Below are 21,464 nucleotides of genomic sequence, written 5' to 3' on the forward strand. Positions count from 1 at the left end.
AAGAAAGAAAGAAAGAAAGAAAGAAAGAAAGAAAGAAAGAAAGAAAGAAAATGTAAAAAGATGAGTGGGGAATCTCTTAACCATCCAGCCCTGCACACTTAGTTCCTTCCAAGTGTCAATCCTGTTCAGAATTCTTCCATGGCTCTCCACTCCCCTCTGGATCAAGTCCAAACTCCTCAGCCTGGCATCTGAGGACAAAATGCTGACCCTGTCTTCTCAGCACCCTGTGCTGACTTCAGCAAACAACTTTGGTCAATTGTAGTTGGCTGGTATTGCCTCTGCCCAGATTGAGAGCTGCTCAAGGGCAGTCCTCGTGTTCCCTATGGCCAGCCTCAGCATGGGAGTAGGGAACAGGCACAAAAGACTCAAATAAGCTTATTGCATGGGATATGTGGCATAGAAAGAACTTTTCTAAACTCTGACTTTCCTCCAAAGCTCCTATTTTCCCTAATGTGGAACAAAAGGGGTTGGGCTGGGCCCTGCTGGGCTAAGCTGTACCATCCCATGGCTCAGAGGCCATGGGAGAGCCTTCAGCAGTGGGGTTCAGGTCCAGGCCTATGGCAGCTGATGAAAGTAATGGCTTTTCTTAAGTCTCAGGCCTGGCCAGAATTCATAGAGGAGGAAGAAGGGGGTGAATAGCAATCCCCATAGTCCTTGTCCACCAGTCAGGAGTCCCATTGCACTGGTCCCCTTGGCCTCCTGGTTAACAGGGCCCTCAGAAGGCTGGAGGCAGGTCAGATGGCCTCTTACCATCTAAAAGAGCTTTTGAGCTGGACTGAGGAAGAGCTGGCCTGAGGAAGAGCTGATAGGGAGGCCTTGGCTGAGGAAAAGGAGTGGAGAGAGTTCAGGTTTTGGTGTGTGTGAGTGGGGTAGACCTCTGTCCCACCCTGCAGAGCTCTAAGCCATTGCTGCTTTTCTTACAAAGATGGTGACACTTTTCCTACAGTCAGTGCCTACTGATGCTCTAGCCCTTATCAATCTAGGTTAGAGTTCTGTTTTCTCCAGACCATAAGCCTTCCCAAGAAATGACCCCTTCTAAGTGTTCTCCAGGTGCACAGTGGCTGGGAACACAGATGAGTAAAACAGACACACAGATGGATGCTTTGGTGAATTGTTCAAACCATGTCCAGCTTCTGTGGTCCCTTCCCAGTGGTAGGGCTGATAGGTCCAGGGTCTCCCTCTTGCATTCTCTGTGGCCTGGCTAGCTGGGTCCCTTGTTTGGAGGGCAGAGGGGCTAGGTAAAGATCCATTTTCTCAATCCAGATGATAAATAACCTGGAAAGTATGTTGGGGGGAGGTCAGGGGTGGTGATGGACAACACATCCTGAAATTGCTCATTAGGAGGGTACCACCCACACAATGCCATTGGCTCCCTCTCCTTGACCTGTTATTTTCTTCTACCCCTAATTTCACCCTCCCCCAGTACAACTCAGTAATTCATCCAAAATTCTGAATATGTTAGGTTCCTTGCTCTAAACCCTTCTATGGCTCCCTGCTTCCCTCAGGATAAAATCTAGGTACTTTGTAGTGGCCTGCAGCACTCTGCCCATTCATCTGGCCTTATCTTTGGCTTCTGCTCACTGCAGGTACTTTCTGATTTCTAAGTTTTTGGCAATCTGTTTTCTGCCTGGAACCATCTTCCTCACTTCTTGGCCATCTTTCCAATTCCTACTTAGTCCTGTGGAAGCCCTGTAACCCCAGTGGAATTATGAACCTTCTTGGAGATCCTGGCACAAGCCTAATCTCTTCACACAGTGATTATAGATTTGCTGTCCTCTCCCCCTCTCCTGAAGGGAGACTAATTTATCTTTGCTTTCCTAGGTTCAGCACAGGTATGGGTACAGAGCACTCAGCAGGAAAAGTTTTCTGCCCAATCCAAGATGAACATCTTATCTGCTCTGGACATTACCTGTCCTCCTGACTTGAGGCCTAGTTAGGCCTTCCCTAGGGCTCAGGTATCGGTCCATATATTGAAACCTTTCTGCAAAGCACTCCACTTTGCCCTCTTCTCCTTTTTGTGGGAGAGCTCCTGGGCCTTTGCACCTGCACCCAAGGCCGAGACCTAGTGCCCTGAGTTCCTACGCAACATGCTTCTATTGATACTGTGCCCTTTGGGGCCTAGAGCTAGGGAAGTAGGTCACCGCTCCTTCTCCCAATTCTCGAGCTCCCAGTCCACCCTGCCTCTTGGAGTCCTAGGTAAACAATCCAGGCTCAGCGTCCCCTGGCACAGCTTCCACCCCAGGCCCAGGAGGAGGCGTCTTGGGTCTCAAGGGAAGACAGTCTCGCTGGGGAGGAACCGAGAGCGAAAAACAGTTCTTCAGACAGTGTCACTTCCTCTCCACTAACAAACCACTCATTTTGGGTATCGGGCCCTCCTTTCACGGATGTGCACCGGGATGCTGAGGTCTCCGAGCCCGTGAGTGGTGCGAGTTAACGACGGGCTTTCTGGTTCAGTCGGCTTACAGCAACGGGCAGACTTTGCCCATGGGGCTCTGCCGAGTCCTCTAACGCGCTGGCTGTCCGCCAGGGAGTAGTTGCCCGCTAGCTGACGCGGACAAAGGCGCCGCTGCCGGGAGCGGGCCCCGCCCCGAAGGGGTGGATCTGCATCGTTGAGGAGCAGAGACTCCGGACTCCTCGCGCTGCGCAGGTCTCCTCGGACTCCGCCCCAACCGAGCTGGAAGCTCAGCGGGCCTCACCCCGGGCTCCGCCATTAGGGTTGGGGTGGCGGGATGAGAGTGTGAGTGGCGTTCACGTAATACCCCTCCGGGGCCCTGACACCTTCCCCAAACCCAGCCATTAGAGTAACATTTCAGCCGCCCTTCACCGAAGCCATAACCATATTCGACGTGAGCTCTGCCCAGTAAGGAATGGGATCTTCGATTGGCGGGTGGATTGGATTGCATTCAATCCAATAACAGAGGGCTATCTGCCTCACACGCGGGTGTAGGGCCCTGGTTTAGAAGTTGAGGAAAGGATAGCGGCCGAACTACAACTCCCAAGAGATACTGGGGTTATCCAGCTCTCCTTATGCACGTGACTTCCTTCTCCCGGAGAGGGAATCACGCGGTAGGCCGTTGATGGGGCGGAGCCATTGGGCTAGCAGGGGCGCTAGTGGCCTATGCGCAGCACGCTCTGATGGGCGCGCGGTAGGGGGCGGGGTTAGTCGTGCAGCCCTGCGCGGCAGCGCGCTGGCTGAGGCTGCTGTTGGGGGGCGGGGAATATCAGCTAAGGCGACCGTGGCGGCTTAGGCACCAGCGACGGGTTGTGACGGCGGCTCCTGGTGCGGCTCGGCGCGTGGCCAGCTCTCAAGTTCGGAACGGAACGCTCGGTGTCACGGTCCCTGCGCGGAAACTTTGCCGCGGAGCCGCGACCTCCTGGCCCGAGCGGCCGGGCATGAAGCGGCGCTGAGGAGCTGCCGCCGCCGCTGCCGCCGCCTCCGTCGCCGCCGCCGCCAGAGGAGGAGCCGCAGCACCCTGGGCCACGCCGATGACTACTGCAAACTGTGGCGCCCACGACGAACTCGACTTCAAACTCGTCTTTGGCGAGGACGGGGCGCCGGCGCCGCCGTCCTCGGGCTCGCGGCCTGCAGGTGGGTGCCGGGCGGGGCGGGACCGAAAAGCGTCTCCTCTCCTCGTTCGCAAGAGCTCGCCGCTTCCCTGGTGGCTTGGTTGTCTGGGGCTTAGTAATATCGTGTGTGTGTGTGTGTGTGTGTGTGTGTGTGTGCGCGCGCGCGCGCGCGCGCGATGAGCGAAGAGCGAAGAGCGGATTTGTGTGTGTGGGTGTGGGTGTTAGTGTGTGTTTGTGCTTGCGGTGAATGAAGAGCAGATTTAAATCGCTTGAAGAGTTGTGTGGGTCGCAGCGACGTGGAAGTGGTCGCGGGCTTGGCTGGATGCGAACTAGTGGGGAACTCGACTCCGGGACTCCTATGGCCAGTGGACGCCTGCGGTTTGGAGGCTGAGGGTCGGGGCCGCTGCCCAAGTGGTGTCTGCTTGTCGTTGCTTTGCCAGCGTGGTGCGGAGAAAAAGCTGACCCTGTGAAGTGTAAGCGCACTTAACTTTTCAGCTTTTTTAATATTTTTTGTTTTAAAGATGCACATTCTTGAGGTGTACGAGTTCTCTGAAATTCGTGCACATGTCTGTTTAAATATGCTTTCTTAGAGTAATGCCATCGTGTTAACACTTGGGCAAGTTTATGGCCCACATTTAATTCGAAGTGTAACTATAACGGGTCTTTTCTGAAAACTACATTTCTTGGGGCGCCTGGGTGGCGCAGTCGGTTAAGCGTCCGACTTCAGCCAGGTCACGATCTCGCGGTCCGTGAGTTCGAGCCCCGCGTCAGGCTCTGGGCTGATGGCTCGGAGCCTGCAGCCTGTTTCCGATTCTGTGTCTCCCTCTCTCTCTGCCCCTCCCCCGTTCGTGCTCTGTCTCTCTCTGTCCCAAAAATAAAAAATAAAAAAAAAAAACGTTGAAAAAAAAACTACATTTCTTGAGCAGAGTGTTTTGAAAGATTAAGAAAAGTGGGGTGCCCTGTTCATAATTCTAGAAAGTTCTGGGAGTCAGTTTTTATTTTAATTAAAAGCCCACCTCAGAAGATGTTTTAAAGGAGGTCGTGAATTGGGAAGGTTGAACACCGTAATGCTTGGAGGTCAGACCAATCAGAAAATAGAAACAGGATGGCTGGGGACTTAGAGCTCTCCTGTGACCTGGTTTGGAATACTGTGGTTCATTAAGTTCAGTTTCCCTATTTCATATGTAGACGAACTTCAAAAGAGATGGATAGGATTAATCCTTATTCTTTCTGGGTATTAGTTGAGTTACTTCATGATCATATTGATGTTCAGTAGACTGTTCAGTTGAGTTGCAATGAAAAACATGCCTAAACGTGAGGCTTAAGGATTCTCTGGACGGTATTGTCTTATTAGTCCTTTTAGTCTTCATATGTTGTCTTTTTAGCATAATTATTTCAGCAAAATACATTTATTTCAATTCCACTGACATTACTTGAGCACCTTGTATGTTGAAGATACTGTTAGGCACTTTGTAGTGTTATGATGGGTGCAAAAAAGGACTGAAGGGCCCTCAAGGAGCTTGGGAAATGGGAGAGGGACATATAACCCAAGTAATTCTGCTTCCAGGCAGACTGAATGGTGCTGTGTGTTATAACATAGGCACAAATGGGAAAGTGACATGTGTGGAGAGTAGTGGCACTGAATTATGTGTTTAGGTTATTGAGATTTAACAAAGTAAAAACAACTTGTTTTAATGAGTATTTTTATTATAAGAAAATAAATAGTTGATGTCTGCAAACTTTTACTGAGGACAAATGTGATTAGAGCATGCTGTAAAGCAAATTCATGATCAATAAAGTAGTATTCTCATGTAAGTAGGAATTGTATGTACATCCAAAGTATTGGACAGCATTTAAAGCTATGAAAACAGCTTTTTAAGAGATTATTTTTGCCATGAAACTCTCCAAACCATTTTGGTATTAAAATGGGTCTAGTAGGTGTTAAGGTTTGAAACTTGACTTGTAACTGAAATTCCCAAATTTAAACTTGAATAGTTTCATTTGACAAAAAGTCCACTTTAAAATATTATGGCAGCTGTTTTTAAGTGTTCTTTCTTCTTCAAATTAAGATGAAATATACATGACATAACCATTTTAAAGTGAGCAATTCAGTGACATTTAGTGCATTGACAGTGTTGTGCAACCACTTCTATCAGGTTCCAAAACATTTCCATCACTCCTGAAGGAAATCCCAAACCTATTTAAGTAGTTGCTCCTCATTCTCCCTTGTCCCTTCCTAGTCCTGGCTTCCCAGTCCCTAATATGGGATTTGTTTGTATGGATTTACCAATTCTGGATATTTCATGCAAATGGAATCATACAAATGTGGGCTTTTGTGTCTGGCTTCTTTCACTTAGCGTGGTATTTCATGGGTCATGCATGTTGTAGAATACAGCAGTACTTCATTCCTTTTTATGGCTGAATATTTTATATATACCTCATTTTATCCATTCATCCACTGATGGGCATTTGGGCTGTTTCTATCCTTCGGTTATCTTGACTAGTGCTGCTTTGAACACGTAGCAGCTAAGTTAAAAATTCTGCTGGGCAGGATGTTTTGTATATTCAAAACTACTTGTTTGCAAAATTAGTTTTCATTTTATTTTATTTTTTAAAATTTATTCTTAAAAAATTTTTTTTAATCTTTATTTATTTTTGAGAGAGAGATAGCGTGTGAGCAGGGGAGGAGCAGAGAGAGAGGGAGACACAGAATCTGAAGCAGGCTCCAGGCTCTGAGCTGTCAGTAGTTCGCGAGTCCGTGCCCTGAGTCAGACTCTGTGCTGACAGCTCAGAGCCTGACTCAGGGCTCGGACTCACGAACTGTGAGATCATGACCTGAGCTGAAGTCGGACATTCAACCGATTGAGCCACCCAGGCGCCCCCAAATTTATTCTTAATTTACTTATTTATCTTTAGAAAGGGGGAGGGTAGCGGGAGAGAGAGAGAGAGGGAGGGAGAATCCCAAGCAGGCTCCACACTATTAGCGTGGAGCCTGACACGAAACTCGAACTCTTGAACCAGGAGATCATGACCTGAGCTGAAATCAAGAGTCATTTGCTTAACCAACTGAGCCATCCAGGAGCCCCACGTTTTCATTTTAATAAGCATAATTAGAGTGTGTAGTTTGAAGGAACTAAGTGGATTAACTGACATGCTTTTAGGATGATAATATGCAGTACTGTGGGCCATGAGAATAAAATTGCTTGGTAGAATTCAGATCAATGTTGGGTTATATCAGTGTGTTTACTTGTTTTTGGATTCTTTTCCTCACTGGATTGAAAGTTCCATGAAGGCAGGGATAGTGTCTGTATCTTGTTCATAGTTATATGATTGGTGCCTAGCACAGTGCCTTTATCATAAGAGTGGGCACCCAGTATTTGTTGAATTAATAAATACTCCTTCTTAAGTTTTGAGTCATTGCTCACTTTTTTTTTTGTGGTAGAGGAAGTTAATGAGACTTGTTTCAATTCTTTGGCTTTTATCAGTCAGTTCCATAAGACAGTAGATCTTGGTAATTTTGGCAGCAGGTTTTCCATCTGTCTGAGGGTGTAAGAGTCCTTGTATCACCTCTAACTTTCCATACAGAAGACTTTTGAAAAATATTTGGTGGAGAGGATAATGGATGGGAACTGAGGACAAGCTAAGGGGCCGAATTAGTAAATGTCCTAAGAGCAAGCTTATTAAAAGTACACATTAGATGATTTGATACTTGATAATGTTGGATACATTTATGATTGACTTTTTAAAAAAAAATGTTTAGTTTTGAGAGAGAGAGCAAGGGGGTAGGGGCAGAGAGAGAGAGAAGAGAGAGAGAGCAGAGAGAGAGAGAAGAGAGAGATTAAGACCCTGGAGTCCTTAGCCTTTTTCTTTCTCTCTCTCTCTTTTAATATGAGGTCAGTGCTAGTTTTAATTTTTCAGTTAAAAATGAATCAGAGGCGCCTGGGTGGCTCAGATGGTAAGCATCCAACTTCGACTCAGGTCATGATCTCAACATTTCCAAGTTTGAGCCTTACATCAGGTTCTGTGCTGACAGGTGAACCTGGACCCTGCTTTGGATTCTTGTCTCCCTCTCTCTCTGCCCCTCCCCTGCTTGTGCTCTGTCTCTCTCTCTCTCAAAAATAAACATTTATATATATATATACATATATATATATATATATACATATATATATGTGTATATGTATATATATATATATATAAATGAATCTAACTATTTTAAGTTTTTTCTTAATAACCTAGCTTCAAAATGAAGACATACTTCAATAGTAAATAGAGAATTTTAAATTGATAAGTGTTTCATGTATTTCACTAGCATTGTTTGCCATTATAAAGGGCAGCCTCTCATGCTTTATGTATTTATTTATTTATTTATTATTTGTATATCTCTAATTTAGTTTGATGTCATAATTTTTCACATTCAAAGTTTCACTCTCAGGGTTTGGTTCGTTGTTAAATACTGACTCTCTAGTCCTGAATGAGAGTCACTGGGAGGAGTGTGTGCTGTATACTGACTGCATAATATCTTTCCTAATGTTGCTTTTTTAAGAGGGAGAAATATCGTGGATACAATATGTATTTTTATAAGAAATTTGCTTTAGGATAGGAAGTGTAATTTCATCAGATAGCACTTCAGTACACAACTTTTTCCCATATAAAGTTGAGGAACTTTTCCTAGATGATTGTCATAGTCTTTTATTTTTTTTTTTTAATGTCTATTTTTGAGAGAGACAGAGCATGAGTGGGGGAGGGGTAGAGAGAGAGGGAGACAGAATCTGAAGCAGGCTCCAGGCTCTGAGCTGTCAGCACAGAGCCCAGTGCGGGGTTTGAACTCTGGAACTGCAAGATCGTGACCTGAAGTCGGACACTTAATCTACTGAGCCACCCAGGTGCCCCTATTGATAATTTTTAAAGTGTTTGTTTTATCCATGTTAAATGAGATGATGTATTTAAAGCTCTTAGCACAGTTCTTGGTCCAGTAGTACTCATTAAGTGCTGGTAGTTAACATTTCTTAACACACACACACACACACACACACACACACACACCCTGATGATAGGTTATTTTTTATTTCCTCTTCTTCCCTAGACCCTTTTCCCTATGCTAAACTAAAACACTGAGAGAGAATAGGGGCAGATAGGAGATCCAGTTATTTAAACCTTACTTAGGTAAGTTGAAATATTTGTCATAGACTTTTGTATTTTATCTTTTATTCTTTTTGTTAACCTCATTTGTCATATCTTACTAAATAAAAGTGCTGAAGGTCACTAGCTTTTATATTTTTCTAGTGTCTTGAATCAAATTGTTACTCAGTATGGTGTGAAAGTTGGTAGATTTGCTACCCATACTAAGTATAATTGGATATTTAAATCAGTATGAAAAAAGGGAAGTTACTTCTCTGGTTTCCTGTAGAAATTTAATGGTATGTTTGTATAGCACGTTAGGTAGTGTATAGAGGAGATGTTTACTGGTGAGCCTTACTTTCATACCATAGGTCAGCTTTTTCTTTAGTCTTGAATGTAAGTGAGAATATGTATTTGGTGATTGCATCACTGATAAACATTTCAGCATTTCAGTTGGAAGAATAACTTAATATTCTGTTTGACACTTTCCCTGATAAGGGTAGATGTTCCTGGGGGCATTAGCAGAATTTTGTGATGGAGGTTAATGAATAAATGTAGTTGAGTGAATATGGGGAAAATTGAAGAAAAAAAATTTCAATGTCACATGTTGTGTTGAAACTTCAAAAATGGAAGAGCATTGCTATACCTGCACTTTGTTAGGTTTTCCGTTTGCCAATACAAAAGGGATATTTTGGAATATATTCTAAACTATTCGTAGAGGTAATACTGTAGTAGTTATATTACCTAATATAACAATTGAGTATTACATACATGGTCAAGAAATTGTAGGAGTTTTGTAAGGCCTGTATCTTAGGCATTTAAAGTCATTTAAGTTATTAATTTAGCGTAAGTTGTAGAATCAACTTACTATTATGACTTGCCTTTTCTGGGGCAACCAGTAAACTTTGCCAGTAATTGTATATATTTTTATTGAGGGCAAATCCCAAGTCCTGCTTTTGAGTTTTGCTCTTTATTTACTTTTTCAATGAGATGTGATCACAAGGACATTTCAGAGAAAATAATAAAATACTGATATATAAAAATGGATACCTATTAAGAGAAAATATGCAGTTGTGTTACTGATGATGAAGTTTAATGCATCCTTTGCTTTCCTTATTAGTATTGAGTAGTTGGTGATGGTAATAATGATGGTAGATGATGATGGTGATGTTTTATTTTAAATAAGAGGTGGGGTTGAGGAAGCCATAATACTGTGAAGTCAGTCGCATTACTCTTAAGAGATAGGAAACCTGAGTAGGTTGAGTCACATTTGATAGTAAGCTGTAGTTTGCTCACAGCAGTAACATAAATAAGGGAGGTGTTGTCTAAAGCTGTCCTGGTGGGTCAGGGGAGTAGACACAACCGAGTTGGCAGTAAGCCTGGCTTCTAAAACAAAATCCAAGTCATCAAATTTGCCCAGGCATGCCGTCTGAGGTTCAAGTAACAGTGGAATTTAAGAGGAGTGAGTTTGTTCTTGGAGGCTTAGCAGAGTCACAAACAGGAGTAAGCTTTTTAAAGAGCCATACGTTTAACTTTAAACATAGTGTGAATCTGCATATATTTTAGCATTTCTGGTAATATTTATATAATTGTATTGCATGACTCTCACCTGCTTGGTACACTTTAGAAGAGAAGAACAATTGGACCTGAAAGATTTAAGTAGTGTGGTTTAGGGGCACGTGGGTGGCTCAGTTGGTTAAGCTTCTGACTCTTGGTTTTGGCTCAGGTTACGATCTCATGCTTTGTGAGTTCGAGCCCCATATCGTGCTCTGTGCTGACAGTGCAGAGGCTGCTTGTAATTCTCTCTCTCCCTCTCTTTCCCTGCCCCTCCCACACTTGCTCTCTTTCTCTCTCTCAAAATAAATAAACTTAAAAAAAAAAAAACCTAAAAAGAAACAAATAAATAAGTAAATAGTGTTGGCTATGAACTTTCTTTGAATTGCTAGCTGAAATTTAATCACTGGGACAGTTCTGGTTATCATGTTGGTATTCCTGTGTGTAAGGGAACTACATGTCTGTGAAAGCTAGAAAATCCCAGGTACACCGGAGAAGTAACTTTGAAGCCCCATTTAACCCCAAAATGTAAAGTTTCAGTATGTCTTACATTACAAAAGCAGGTGAGAGTTTAAATTTTTTAAAATGTTTTATTTATTTATTAAAAAAAATTTTTTTTAATGTCTTATTTATTTTTGAGACAGAGAGAGATAGAGCATGAACGGGGGAGGGGCAGAGAGAGAGGGAGACACAGAATCGGAAGCAGGCTCCAGGCTCTGAGCCATCAGTCCAGAGCCCGACATGGGGCTCGAACTCACAGACCACAAGATCGTGACCTGAGCTGAAGTCGGACGCTTAACCGACTGAGCCACCCAGGCGCCCCTAAAATGTCTTAAATAACTGTTTTTAGTATTTTAAAATAATATTTATAGTTCTGAATTTTGTGTTAAATTTTTATCATCTTTGCTGTTTATTTTAATTAGAAATTAGGATTGTATGAGCTTTGAGATTAATATTAATAACTTCTGGTGATGTTAATTTATATCATTGAAAAATACTTCTTTTTAAATGTTTATTTATTTTTTATAATGTTTATTTATTTTGAGAGGGGGAGGGGCAGAGAGAGGGAGAGAGAGAGAATCCCAAGCAGGCTCAAGGCTATCAGTGTAGAGTCCAACTCGGGGCTTGATATCACTAACCATGACATCATGATCTGAGCCAAATCAAGAGTTGGATGCTTAACTGACGAGCCACCCATGCGCCCCTGAAAAATATTTCTGAAAGCATTTTTTCCTATCAAGGTAATCGTTGGCCAGAACACTTTAATGGACAGTTTGTGAGTTGTACTTAAATGTAAATATTTTTTGGTATTGCTTTGAAGTAAAAAAGGTTGTTAAATAAAAATGACAGGAAAAAAATGACATTCAAAAGTTGTGTTGAAGCTAGCTAGGGGTGCCTGGCTGGCTCAGTCAGAAGAGTATTTGACTCTTGACCTTGGGGTTGTGAGTCTGAGCCCCATGTTGGGTGTAGAGATTACCTAAAAAATCTAATAAACTTAAAAAATTGTTGAAGCTAGATGATGGGTATATGGGAGTTTGTTGTAATAGTCTTTGTATTTTTGTGTATGTTTTTAAATTTCCATGATAGAACGTTTAAAAAATGGCATTCAGAAACTCTTCAAGTTTTTAAAGTTCTAGGTTAGGATAGTTAAAAAAAAAAAAAAAAAAATTTCTTTTTTTTTAGTTTATTTTGAGAGAGAGAGATACACGTGCACAAGCGGGTGAAGGGCAGAAAGAAGGAGAGAAAGAATCCCAAGCAGACTCTGTGCCATCAACACAGCCCGATGTGGGGCTTGAACTCACGTACGGTGAGATCATGACTTGAGCCTAGATCAAGATCAAGGGTTGGACACTTCACTGACTGTGCCCTCCAGGCACCCCAGGAAAAGTGTTTTAAAATAGCATTGTGAAGTTAGTGAGATTTGGTGTTGCGTGTAATTTTTTAAAAAACTGGTTTAACAAATAAATAGGATAAAAATTAGTTGTGGTATATCTGATTTACAAAACTTATTTCACTCTTTAATTAGTAGTAGAATGGTGAAGTGAGTTAGTATACATAAATAGGAGGTGAATGGATCTTATGATATGCTTTTAAATAGGTACTTTTTGGGGCGCCTGGGTGGCTCAGTCGGTTAAGCGGCCGACTTTGGCTCAGGTCATGATCTCGCGGTCCGTGAGTTCGAGCCCCGCGTCGGGCTCTGTGCTGACTGCTCAGAGCCTGGAGCCTGTTTCGGATTCTGTGTCTCCTTCTCTCTCTGACCCTCCCCCGTTCATGCTCGCTCTCTCTCTGTCTCAAAAATAAATAAACGTTAAAAAAAATTTTTTTTTAAATAGGTATTTTTTAATTTTTAAAATGTTTTCTAACTGTGGGCTCAGAATAATTCACTTATTGTTTGGTAATTTAAGGGCCTGAAATTGTTTTTTAAAATGTTAATGTTTGATCATATTGCTTGTATCTATCAGTCTAATATTTATTAAGTACTGTCACTTTCCTTGAACTTTTAGATTTATGATGAAATTAAACTACTGAACTTGGTCTTAATTTTAAGACTAGATTTTTAAGTTTACTATATAATTGATAGAGATTAACTCACAAAAATAATTGACATATAAAATCTTCTGATTTGTGAACATTTCAGAGCAAACAGGATCCGAAATTTATGTCTTACATCTTGCCATTTGTGAGATCATATTGGATACTAAAGGAATAGAAGTAATAAACTTGTCCTTTATAAAAGAAAACCCTTTGGGGAAAATAAAGTTTCATCTAAATGCTACTTTTTCATTTTTTATTGCAACATAAGAGCTTCAAAGAAGCTTGATATTTTTCTATTAAATTCTTTATAGTTTTCATCTCCTTTCAGTAGAGGCTGTTCAATAAAAATGACGTTTGGATTCATGAAATTTTCTCTTCATATTTTATTCCTCCAAAATCTGTTTTGAAAGTCGCAGCTAAGGGCATCTTTGATTCCTGCTCCTTGCTTGCATCTATAACCTGCTTCCACACTGGTCTTTTTCATTATGCTCTACCTGTTTTATATCCCTCACTCTGTATGTTAATAACAAGTTTGTCATCTTTAATTTTATTCATCTCTTTTAAGTCCCAGTGTGAAATCTTTCCCTGAACCCATTTATCTGAATTGCCTCTGCCATCCATGTGCCTTTCTCTTTTGAGTCACTCTAAAAATATTATTTTGAGGTAGTGCTGAGCTAGGTCTAAGTTCTAGATTCCTGTTTGTTGCTGGTTGTGTGACACTGCTTAAAAAGCACAGGATAGTTTTAGTCTAATTCAGTCCTTTCGTTTTATAAGAGAGGAAACTGAGGTTTAAGTTTACTTGTCCAGGGTTATTTAAACAGTTTCTAAAAGGAAGATCTGAGGACCTGACTCCTATTCCTTCATTCTTGTCTAGTAAATTGCTTGATTTCTGCTTGAAAATTATAGAGTTGTTTTTGCACGGCTTATAATTTTGATCATTTTGGTAACTGTTCCTATTTTGTTAGTGTTCTATTAGGTAAGTACTTAATTTAATTGAGTACCTGTTGTATGCAAGATATTTTTATGTACATTATTTCTAAGTCTTAGGATAATCTGAAGAGGTGTGTGTTACTTCCGTTTTATACATGAGGAAACAGAAATGCCAGATTTGAGCATTAAGAGAGTGGAAGATTTGGCATTTGAACCCTTTTTTTTCTCCCTCCCCCCCCCCCCCGCCCCTCCCTCGGCTCTTTCTCCTATGCCTCTCACCTCTCAGAGCTGAAGTACAGAAATAGTCAGTTTTTTATTTGATGAAACCAAGACTCATGGTGAAACAGGGCTTACAAGTTACATATGTGTTCTTGTGACTAGATTTTCTGCTTTTGGCTCAGAATGGCTGCTTGAGAGATGATGCTTCTACTCCTGCCTGCTCTAGAAAAATGGTATAGCATTACAGCCAGATCAATAGAAGGTACTGCACAGCTAACTGTGCTAGGCCCAAATTTAGCCGTTAGGCCTCTTTTCTTTGCTTCCTTGCAGACCTGGAGGTCAAGAGGTCATGTTGTTCTAGGTTTTCAAGTAATGAGGATTTGGCCTTTCTCTTTGGCAACTCCCTCCCGTGTTGTCCTGATTAGGGTCTGATTTGTGACCTTTGCAGGCTATTTTGCGCTTATGATTTAAAATGTAAAGCATTTTTCGATTAGTCATCAGAATTGCTCTAAACTGAAATGAGGGAAAAGTTCAGAATTTAAAAAATGTGAAATTACTAGTTAGGGCAGTTTTTTTTTGTTGTTGCTTTAAAAATTTAAAAAAAAATTTTTTTTAACATTTATTTTTGAGGAAAGAGAGAGAGAGAGACAGAGCGTGAGCGGGGGAGGGGCAGAGAGAGAGGGAGACACAGACTGCGAAGCAGGCTCCTGGCCCGGAGCTGTCAGCACAGAGCCCTACATGGGGCTCAAACCCACTGACGGTGAGATCATGACCTGAACTGAAGTCAGACAGATGCTTAACCGACGGAGCCACCCAGGTGCCCCAGGGCAGTTTTTTTTTGGTTGTTTGTTTTAAGTTTGAATTTTGCTTTCATGTGTTCCAAAAGATATGTACATACTATTTTTTTTTTTTTTTGGTTGAATTTAGAACCTAAATAAAAACTGATGTACCTTCTATAGCCACTAACACTGATTCACATTTTTTTCCTTGATATTTTGGTCAGTTTGCCATCTGTCACTTACTCTTATCTCTCAGGATCAGCACTGCCTTTTGGGCTTGTTTTTGTCTACTACCTGTTTGTTTTTACACGCACCCAATTGTCTCTGAGCTTTACCAGAACTCTACTTTTCAGAGCAAAGGCAAGAAAGCCTTTTTGTTACATTACTTAGTAAATGTTGACTGATCACTGTTTTGAAACTTTGTTGACTTTTATAATTTGATCACTATTTGAAAGAAATAGTAATACTTTAAATACTAGTTTACATATAAACAAAATATATTTGGTAGGGGAAACAGACATAAACCCGTGGAATCTTTCTAAGAGCGAGGAAGGACTGTTCCAGAAGCCTACAGCAAACTTAACCTCTCATTTCATTGACCAAAATTGGGTTACATTCCCTTTCCTAAATTAGTCACTGGTAAAGACCGAGAGAATTATTCTTAGCCAACCAGGCCCATCCCTTGGCCTGGTTGACTTCCCCTGAAGCGCAGGGTACATGAGAGAGGAGTGGATGCATGGAAGAACAGATATTAAGGAGGAAGGGGAAAATGGAGGGGGAAGGGAGGATCAACCAAAAGAATACTCTGCACTTTGTTAACAGTTGAAGAACTTTATTATTATTATTTTAAATGTTTATTTTTGAGAGAGAGAGAGAGAGAATGACCAAGCACAAGCAGGGGAAGGGCAGAGAGAGAGAGAGCGAGCGGGGGAACAGAATCCAAAGCAGGTGCCAGGCTTTGATCTTTCAGCACAGAGCCTAATGCTGGGCTTGAACCCACTAACGGTGAGACCATGACCTGAGCCGAAGTCGGATGCTCAACTGACTAAGCCACCCAGGTGCCCCTAGCAGTTGAAGAACTTTAAAATGTAAATGCAACTTTTACTGTGCAGTTACTTTTTCTGGCACATGCTTTTTTTCTTGCTTTGTCAAAGTTCTTGGGGTGGACATGGAAACTCCTATAAATGCAGAGAAAGAATGAGTTATGGCTAGTAGGTTTTGGTGGCTTGGTGTCTGATAAGTGGGATATGTGGGACAGCAAATTCATGTTCCTTCTGTTCAAGTGGAATTGGGTGGCTGTGCGGACATACAGAATCATAAAGACAGTCACCTAGTTAAACCAATCCTGATTTTTCAAAATTGCATAGGTTAAATGTTTTATTTCACTCTTTGTCTTTAAGACTAGTCTGAAAGGAACCTAGCATTTGTTAAGTGGTAAAATAGAAGGATGTGCACTGGGAAGAGAAAGTAGAAACCAGACAGGAGCATTATATAAGATTTTAGAGTAACTGAGAGGGAGGGGACCTTAAAACCATTAGCTGAGTAAATGTACAAAATCATTCAATCTTTTAACGAAATTTATTATATCAATATTATGTTTGAATATGGTTCAGTTTATTGGAGCAGACATGTAAATGAACACAACAATATCTATATAATACAGGTACAGAGAAGGTCCTCTAAAAGCATAAATGAGAAAGAGCTTAACTTTGAGAGGTCAGTGAAGAGGTTACATTGAGCTGAATCCAGTAGAATGAGTTTTATAGATAGATAAAGGAGGCAAGTATATTTCAGGTTCATTGATGACCAGATCCAGAGACCCAAGTTAGAGAGAGAGTCCTTTAATTTGGAAAGGTTGAAGATCAGTCTATAGTATCCAGATTTGGTCTGAGAAGGAGAGCCTTGTATGCCATAATGAAGAGTTTGGATATGAGAATGAAGATAGCAGGGAGCCACTGAAGGATTTGAAACTGGGTAGGAATGCCAAATCTGTGGCTTAGATCACTGGGCTACATTGGATCATGGATTAAGGCAGGAATCAAGGGAGTGGGGTGGGTGGGGGCAGCAAATGTATCTGAGAAATAGTTAAGGGCAAGGGAGTAGAGATGGCAAGGTGGAAATAAAACTGAAATAGATTTAGGGGAAATAAATCAATAGGACCTGGTATCCATTGAATAAGGAGAGGAAGGAAGCTAGATTATTTCTGCTTTTCTAGTTCAGGTCAGTTGTGGTAGGGAAAGAAGCAGATTTGGAGGTGGAGAGAGGGAAAGGTGATTCCATTTAATAAAATGTGCTAGGCATTATGAAAAGTCTGTGAGGCTTATATACCATTTTACCTGGGTGATAAATGGTGGAGAAGAGACTAGACAAAGTAAAAAGGGGGTTTGGGCTTCCGGGCGTGGTGGTGTTAGTTGAGGGAAGGCGATTGGGAAATGTATGATAAATAAGGGTTGTTTAGTAAGATTTGTTAAGCAGATAAGAGTGCTTCTCTTCCTGGTACTGAAGAGGAGGAACACTTACAAATGGAAATTTATATCACCTTGGTGAAGGAAAATTTATGCCCTGCGTTTAGGCAGAAAGGGAGAGGGCAGAGTTGTTCCTGTGCTTGGTGTTTTTTAATTGCCTTCAGCTCAAATAATCCTTACGCCAAAGTGACATATTTGGGGTGGTATATTCTGATCTCCTGTAATACTTATTTAAAGTGTACAGTCTGATAAGTTTTGACACGTGTATCTATGAAACTTTTCCCACATTCAAGATAGTGAATATATCCATTACCCCCAAAAGTTTCCTTGTGTCCCACTAGTGGTCATTCCCTCCCACTCACCTTTCCTCTTTACCCAGATAACCACTGCAGTCACTATAGAAAACATGTAAATGAAATCATGGAGTATGTACTTTTTTTCTTGGTCTGACTTCTTTTATTGGGCATTGTTATTTTGAGATTCTTTCATATTAAAGAGTGTATCAGGTCATTTTTATTGGAAAGTAGTTCCATTGTATGTGCATATACCACAGTTGTTTATCCATTCACCTCTTGATGTACTTTTGGATTGTTTCCAGCTATTGGCTATTACAAATAAAGCTGCTGTGAACATTCATGTATAAGTATTTATGTGAACACATATTTCCTTTACTCTTGGATAAATACTTAGGAACAGAATGGTTGGATCGTATGATAGGTGTAAGTTTAACTTTATGAGAAACTGTCAAACTGTTTCCACTTCAAAAGTGGATGTATCATTTTACATTCCTGTTAGTGGAAATGTACATTTGTACATCCTCACCAGCATTTGGTATTGTCAGTCGTTTTAATTTTAGGCATTCTAATAGGTATGTAGTAGTATCTCCTTGTGGTTTTATTTTATATTTTCCTAAGGACTACTGCTGTTGAGCATCTTTTTATGTGCTTTTTTTTCACCATCTGTATATTTTTTTTCATCAAGTGTCTATTCAGGTTTTTTGCCTATTTAAAAAAACCTTGGGGGGCACCTGGGTGGCTCAGTCAGTTAAGCATCCAGCTGTTGATTTCTGCTCAGGTCTTGCGTGGTTCATGGGTTCGGGCCCCACATTGCGCTCTGCACTGACAGTGCGGTGCATGCTTGGGATTCTCTCTCTCTTTCTCTCTCTCTCAAAATAAATAAACTTAGGGGCGCCTGGGTGGCTCAGTCGGTTAAGCGGCCGACTTCAGCTCAGGTCACGATCTCGCGGTCCATGAGTTTGAGCCCCGCGTCGGGCTCTGGGCTGATGGCTCAGAGCCTGGAGCCTGCTTCCGATTCTGTGTCTCCCTCTCTCTCTGCCCCTCCCCCGTTCATGCTCTGTCTCTCTCTGTCTCAAAAATAAATAAAACGTTAAAAAAAAAATTAAAAAAAAATAAATAAACTTAAAAAAAAAACCTTGAATTTTGAAGTAATTATAGATTCACAGAAAGTTGCAAAAAATATACGTAAGGAGAGGGAGGTTCTGAGAGTCCTTCACTTAGTTTTCCCCAATGATAACATTTTGCATAACTACAGTATAATATCAAGACCAGGAAAATGACGTTGATACAATCCACCAAACTTACTCAGATGTCACTAGTTTTACATGCATTCATTCGTGTGTGTGTGTGTGTGTGTGTGTGTGTTTGTATTTGTATGTGTAATTCTGTGTGATTTTATCATGTGTAGATTCATGTAACCACCACCATAATCAAAATACAGAACTGTTCCATTACCACAAAGTTCCATTTCACCCCTTTATAACCACGCCTACTTCCCTCCTTCCTCCCCGCCCCAGTATCTGATTCCTGGCAACCACTAATCTATTCTCCATCTCCATAATTTTGTTTCAAGTAAATGTTATATAAATTGAGTCATACAGTATTTAACCTTTTGAGTTTGGCTTTCATCATTCAGTATAATTCTCAGGTGATCCTTCCAAGTTGTTGTCTATATTGTTTGTTCCTTTTAATTACTGAGAAGTATTTTATGAAAGGGATGTATTACAGTTTGTTTAACCTTTTACCCATTGAAGGACACTTGGTTATTTCCTGTTATTGGCTATTATGAATAAAGTTGCTGTGAACATTACTTATATACAGGTTTTTGTTTGAAGTTTTCATTTCTGTTGTGTAAAAGCACAAAAGTACAGTTGCCTCCCAACCTCCAACATGTGAGTTTAGTTTTATAAGAAACTGCCAAAATTTTATATTCCCACCAGCAGTGCACAGATTACCCAGTTTCTTATAATCTTAGGCAGCATTTGGTATTATCACAATTTTTTATTTTAGCTGCTGATGGGTGTGTAGTGTTTTTTCATTATGATTTTAATTTATATTTCCCTAATGACTAATACTATTAAGCATTTTTTTAATCATCTGTATATCATTTTTGGTCAAGTGTCCATTCATGTCTTTGCCTCTTTAAAAATTAGGTTGTTTTCAAAAATAAATAAATAAATAAATAAATAAATATTAGATTGTTTTCTTATTGTTTAATTTTTAAGAGTTCTTTACTGTTTTTAGACATCAGTCCTTTATCAGATAGATGTTTGCAAAGAGTTTCTCCCAATGTATGTCTTGTCTTTTCACTAATGGTTTTTTGTAGAAGTTTTTAGTTTTGATGAAGTTTATCAATTTGTTCTTTTATGGATTGTGCTTTTGATGTTATATCTGAGAAATCTTTGTGTAACCTAAGTTCACAAAGATTTTCTCCTAGGTTTTCTTTTGGAGATTTTATAGCTTGGGATTTTACATTTAGGTCTGTGATCTATTTTTAGTTAATTTTTTTCTTTTCTTTTTTTCTTAATGTTTATTTTTATTTTTGAGAGAGAGAAGGGGAGGGAGAAAGAGAGAGAGAGAGAGCGAGCGAGCATGCATGAGTGGAGGAGAGGCAGAGAGAGAGGGAGACACAGAATCTGAAGTAGGCTCCGAGCTGTCAGCACAGAACCTGACACAGGGCTCGAACTCACAAACTGTGAGATCATGACCTGAGCTGAAGTTGGACACTTAACTGATTGAGCCACCCAGGTACCCCTCAGTTAATTTTTTTCTGTGTGGTGTGAGGTATGAACCCAAGTTCATTTGTTACTGGATATCCAATTGTTATATGGATATCCAATTTTTCCAGCCCCATTTGTTGAAAAGGCTATTCTTTCTCCATAGCATTGCCTTTGTACCTTTGTCAAAAATAAGTTCACCGTATATGTGTGATTTTAGTTTTGAACTCTGTTCTGTGTTGTACTATGTCTGTTCTTTATTGATACTACACTATCATGATATAACTGTACCTGTATGATAATTAAAAAAAATTTTTTTAAATGTTTATTTTTGAGCGAGAGAGCGCGAGAGCATGTGCGCGCTCAAGTTTGGGAGGGGCAGAGAAAGAGGGAGACAGAATCCGGAACAGGCTCCAGGCTCCAAGCTGTCAGCACAGGGCCTGATGCAGGGCTCGAACTCACAAACCACGAGATCATGACCTTAGCTGAAGTCAGACGCTTAACTGACTGAGCCACCCAGGCACCCCTATAATAAGTCTTGAAATCAGTATCACTTTTCCAACTTCATTCTTTTTCAAACTGTTTTGGCTATTCTGTTTTTTTTTTTTTTTTTTTAGTTTGTTTTCTTAATGTTTTGTCTGTTTATTTATTTTGAGAAAGAGGGAGAGGAAGAGAGTTATGCAGGGGAGAGAGAGAATCCCTAGCAGGCTTTGTGCTGTCAGCAGTTAACTGACTGAGCTACACTGGCGACCCTGTTTTCACTACTCTAAATTCTTTTTGCCTTTCCATGTAAATTTTAGAATCAGCTTGTCAATTTGTTTATTTATTTATTTATTTAAAATTTTTGTTTTTAATGTTTATTTATTTTTGAGACAGAGAGAGACAGAGCATGAATGGGGGAGGGGCAGAGAGAGAGAGGGAGACACAGAATCGGAAGCAGGCTCCAGGCTCTGAGCCATCAGCCCAGAGCCTGACGCGGGGCTCGAACTCACGAACCGTGAGATCGTGACCTGAGCTGAAGTCGGACGCTCAACCAACTGAGCCACCCAGGTGCCCAAATTTCTGTTTTTTTTAAAAAAACCTACTGAAATTATGGGGCACCTGAGTGGCTCAGGCAGTCAAGTAGCTGACAGCTCAGAGCCCGGAGCCTGCTTGGTTTTCTGTCTCGGTCTGTCTTTCTGTCTTTCTGTCTTTCTGTTCTTCCCCTGCTTGCATTCTCTGTCTCTGTCTCTCTCTCTGTCTCTCTCTCTGTCTCTCTCTCTCTGCCTCCTCCCCCCCCCC

At 41.1% G+C, this 21,464-nt stretch overlaps 1 protein-coding gene across 1 annotated transcript in view; it reads left to right on the forward strand.

Annotated features, from left to right (window-relative positions):
- The first annotated feature begins 3,077 nt into the window (after nucleotides 1-3,077).
- The window catches only part of NFATC3 (nuclear factor of activated T cells 3), a 128,627-nt gene continuing 110,240 nt past the window's right edge, over nucleotides 3,078-21,464 (forward strand). The window contains exons 1-2 of the mRNA XM_049622976.1: nucleotides 3,078-3,146; nucleotides 3,249-3,589. Of these exons, the coding sequence (XP_049478933.1) occupies nucleotides 3,078-3,146; nucleotides 3,249-3,589 (410 nt within the window). The remainder of the gene's footprint in view (nucleotides 3,147-3,248; nucleotides 3,590-21,464) is intronic.

The sequence above is a fragment of the Panthera uncia genome, assembly GCF_023721935.1.
Source record: "Panthera uncia isolate 11264 chromosome E2 unlocalized genomic scaffold, Puncia_PCG_1.0 HiC_scaffold_20, whole genome shotgun sequence".
In the NCBI taxonomy this organism is placed as follows: Eukaryota; Metazoa; Chordata; class Mammalia; order Carnivora; family Felidae; genus Panthera; species Panthera uncia.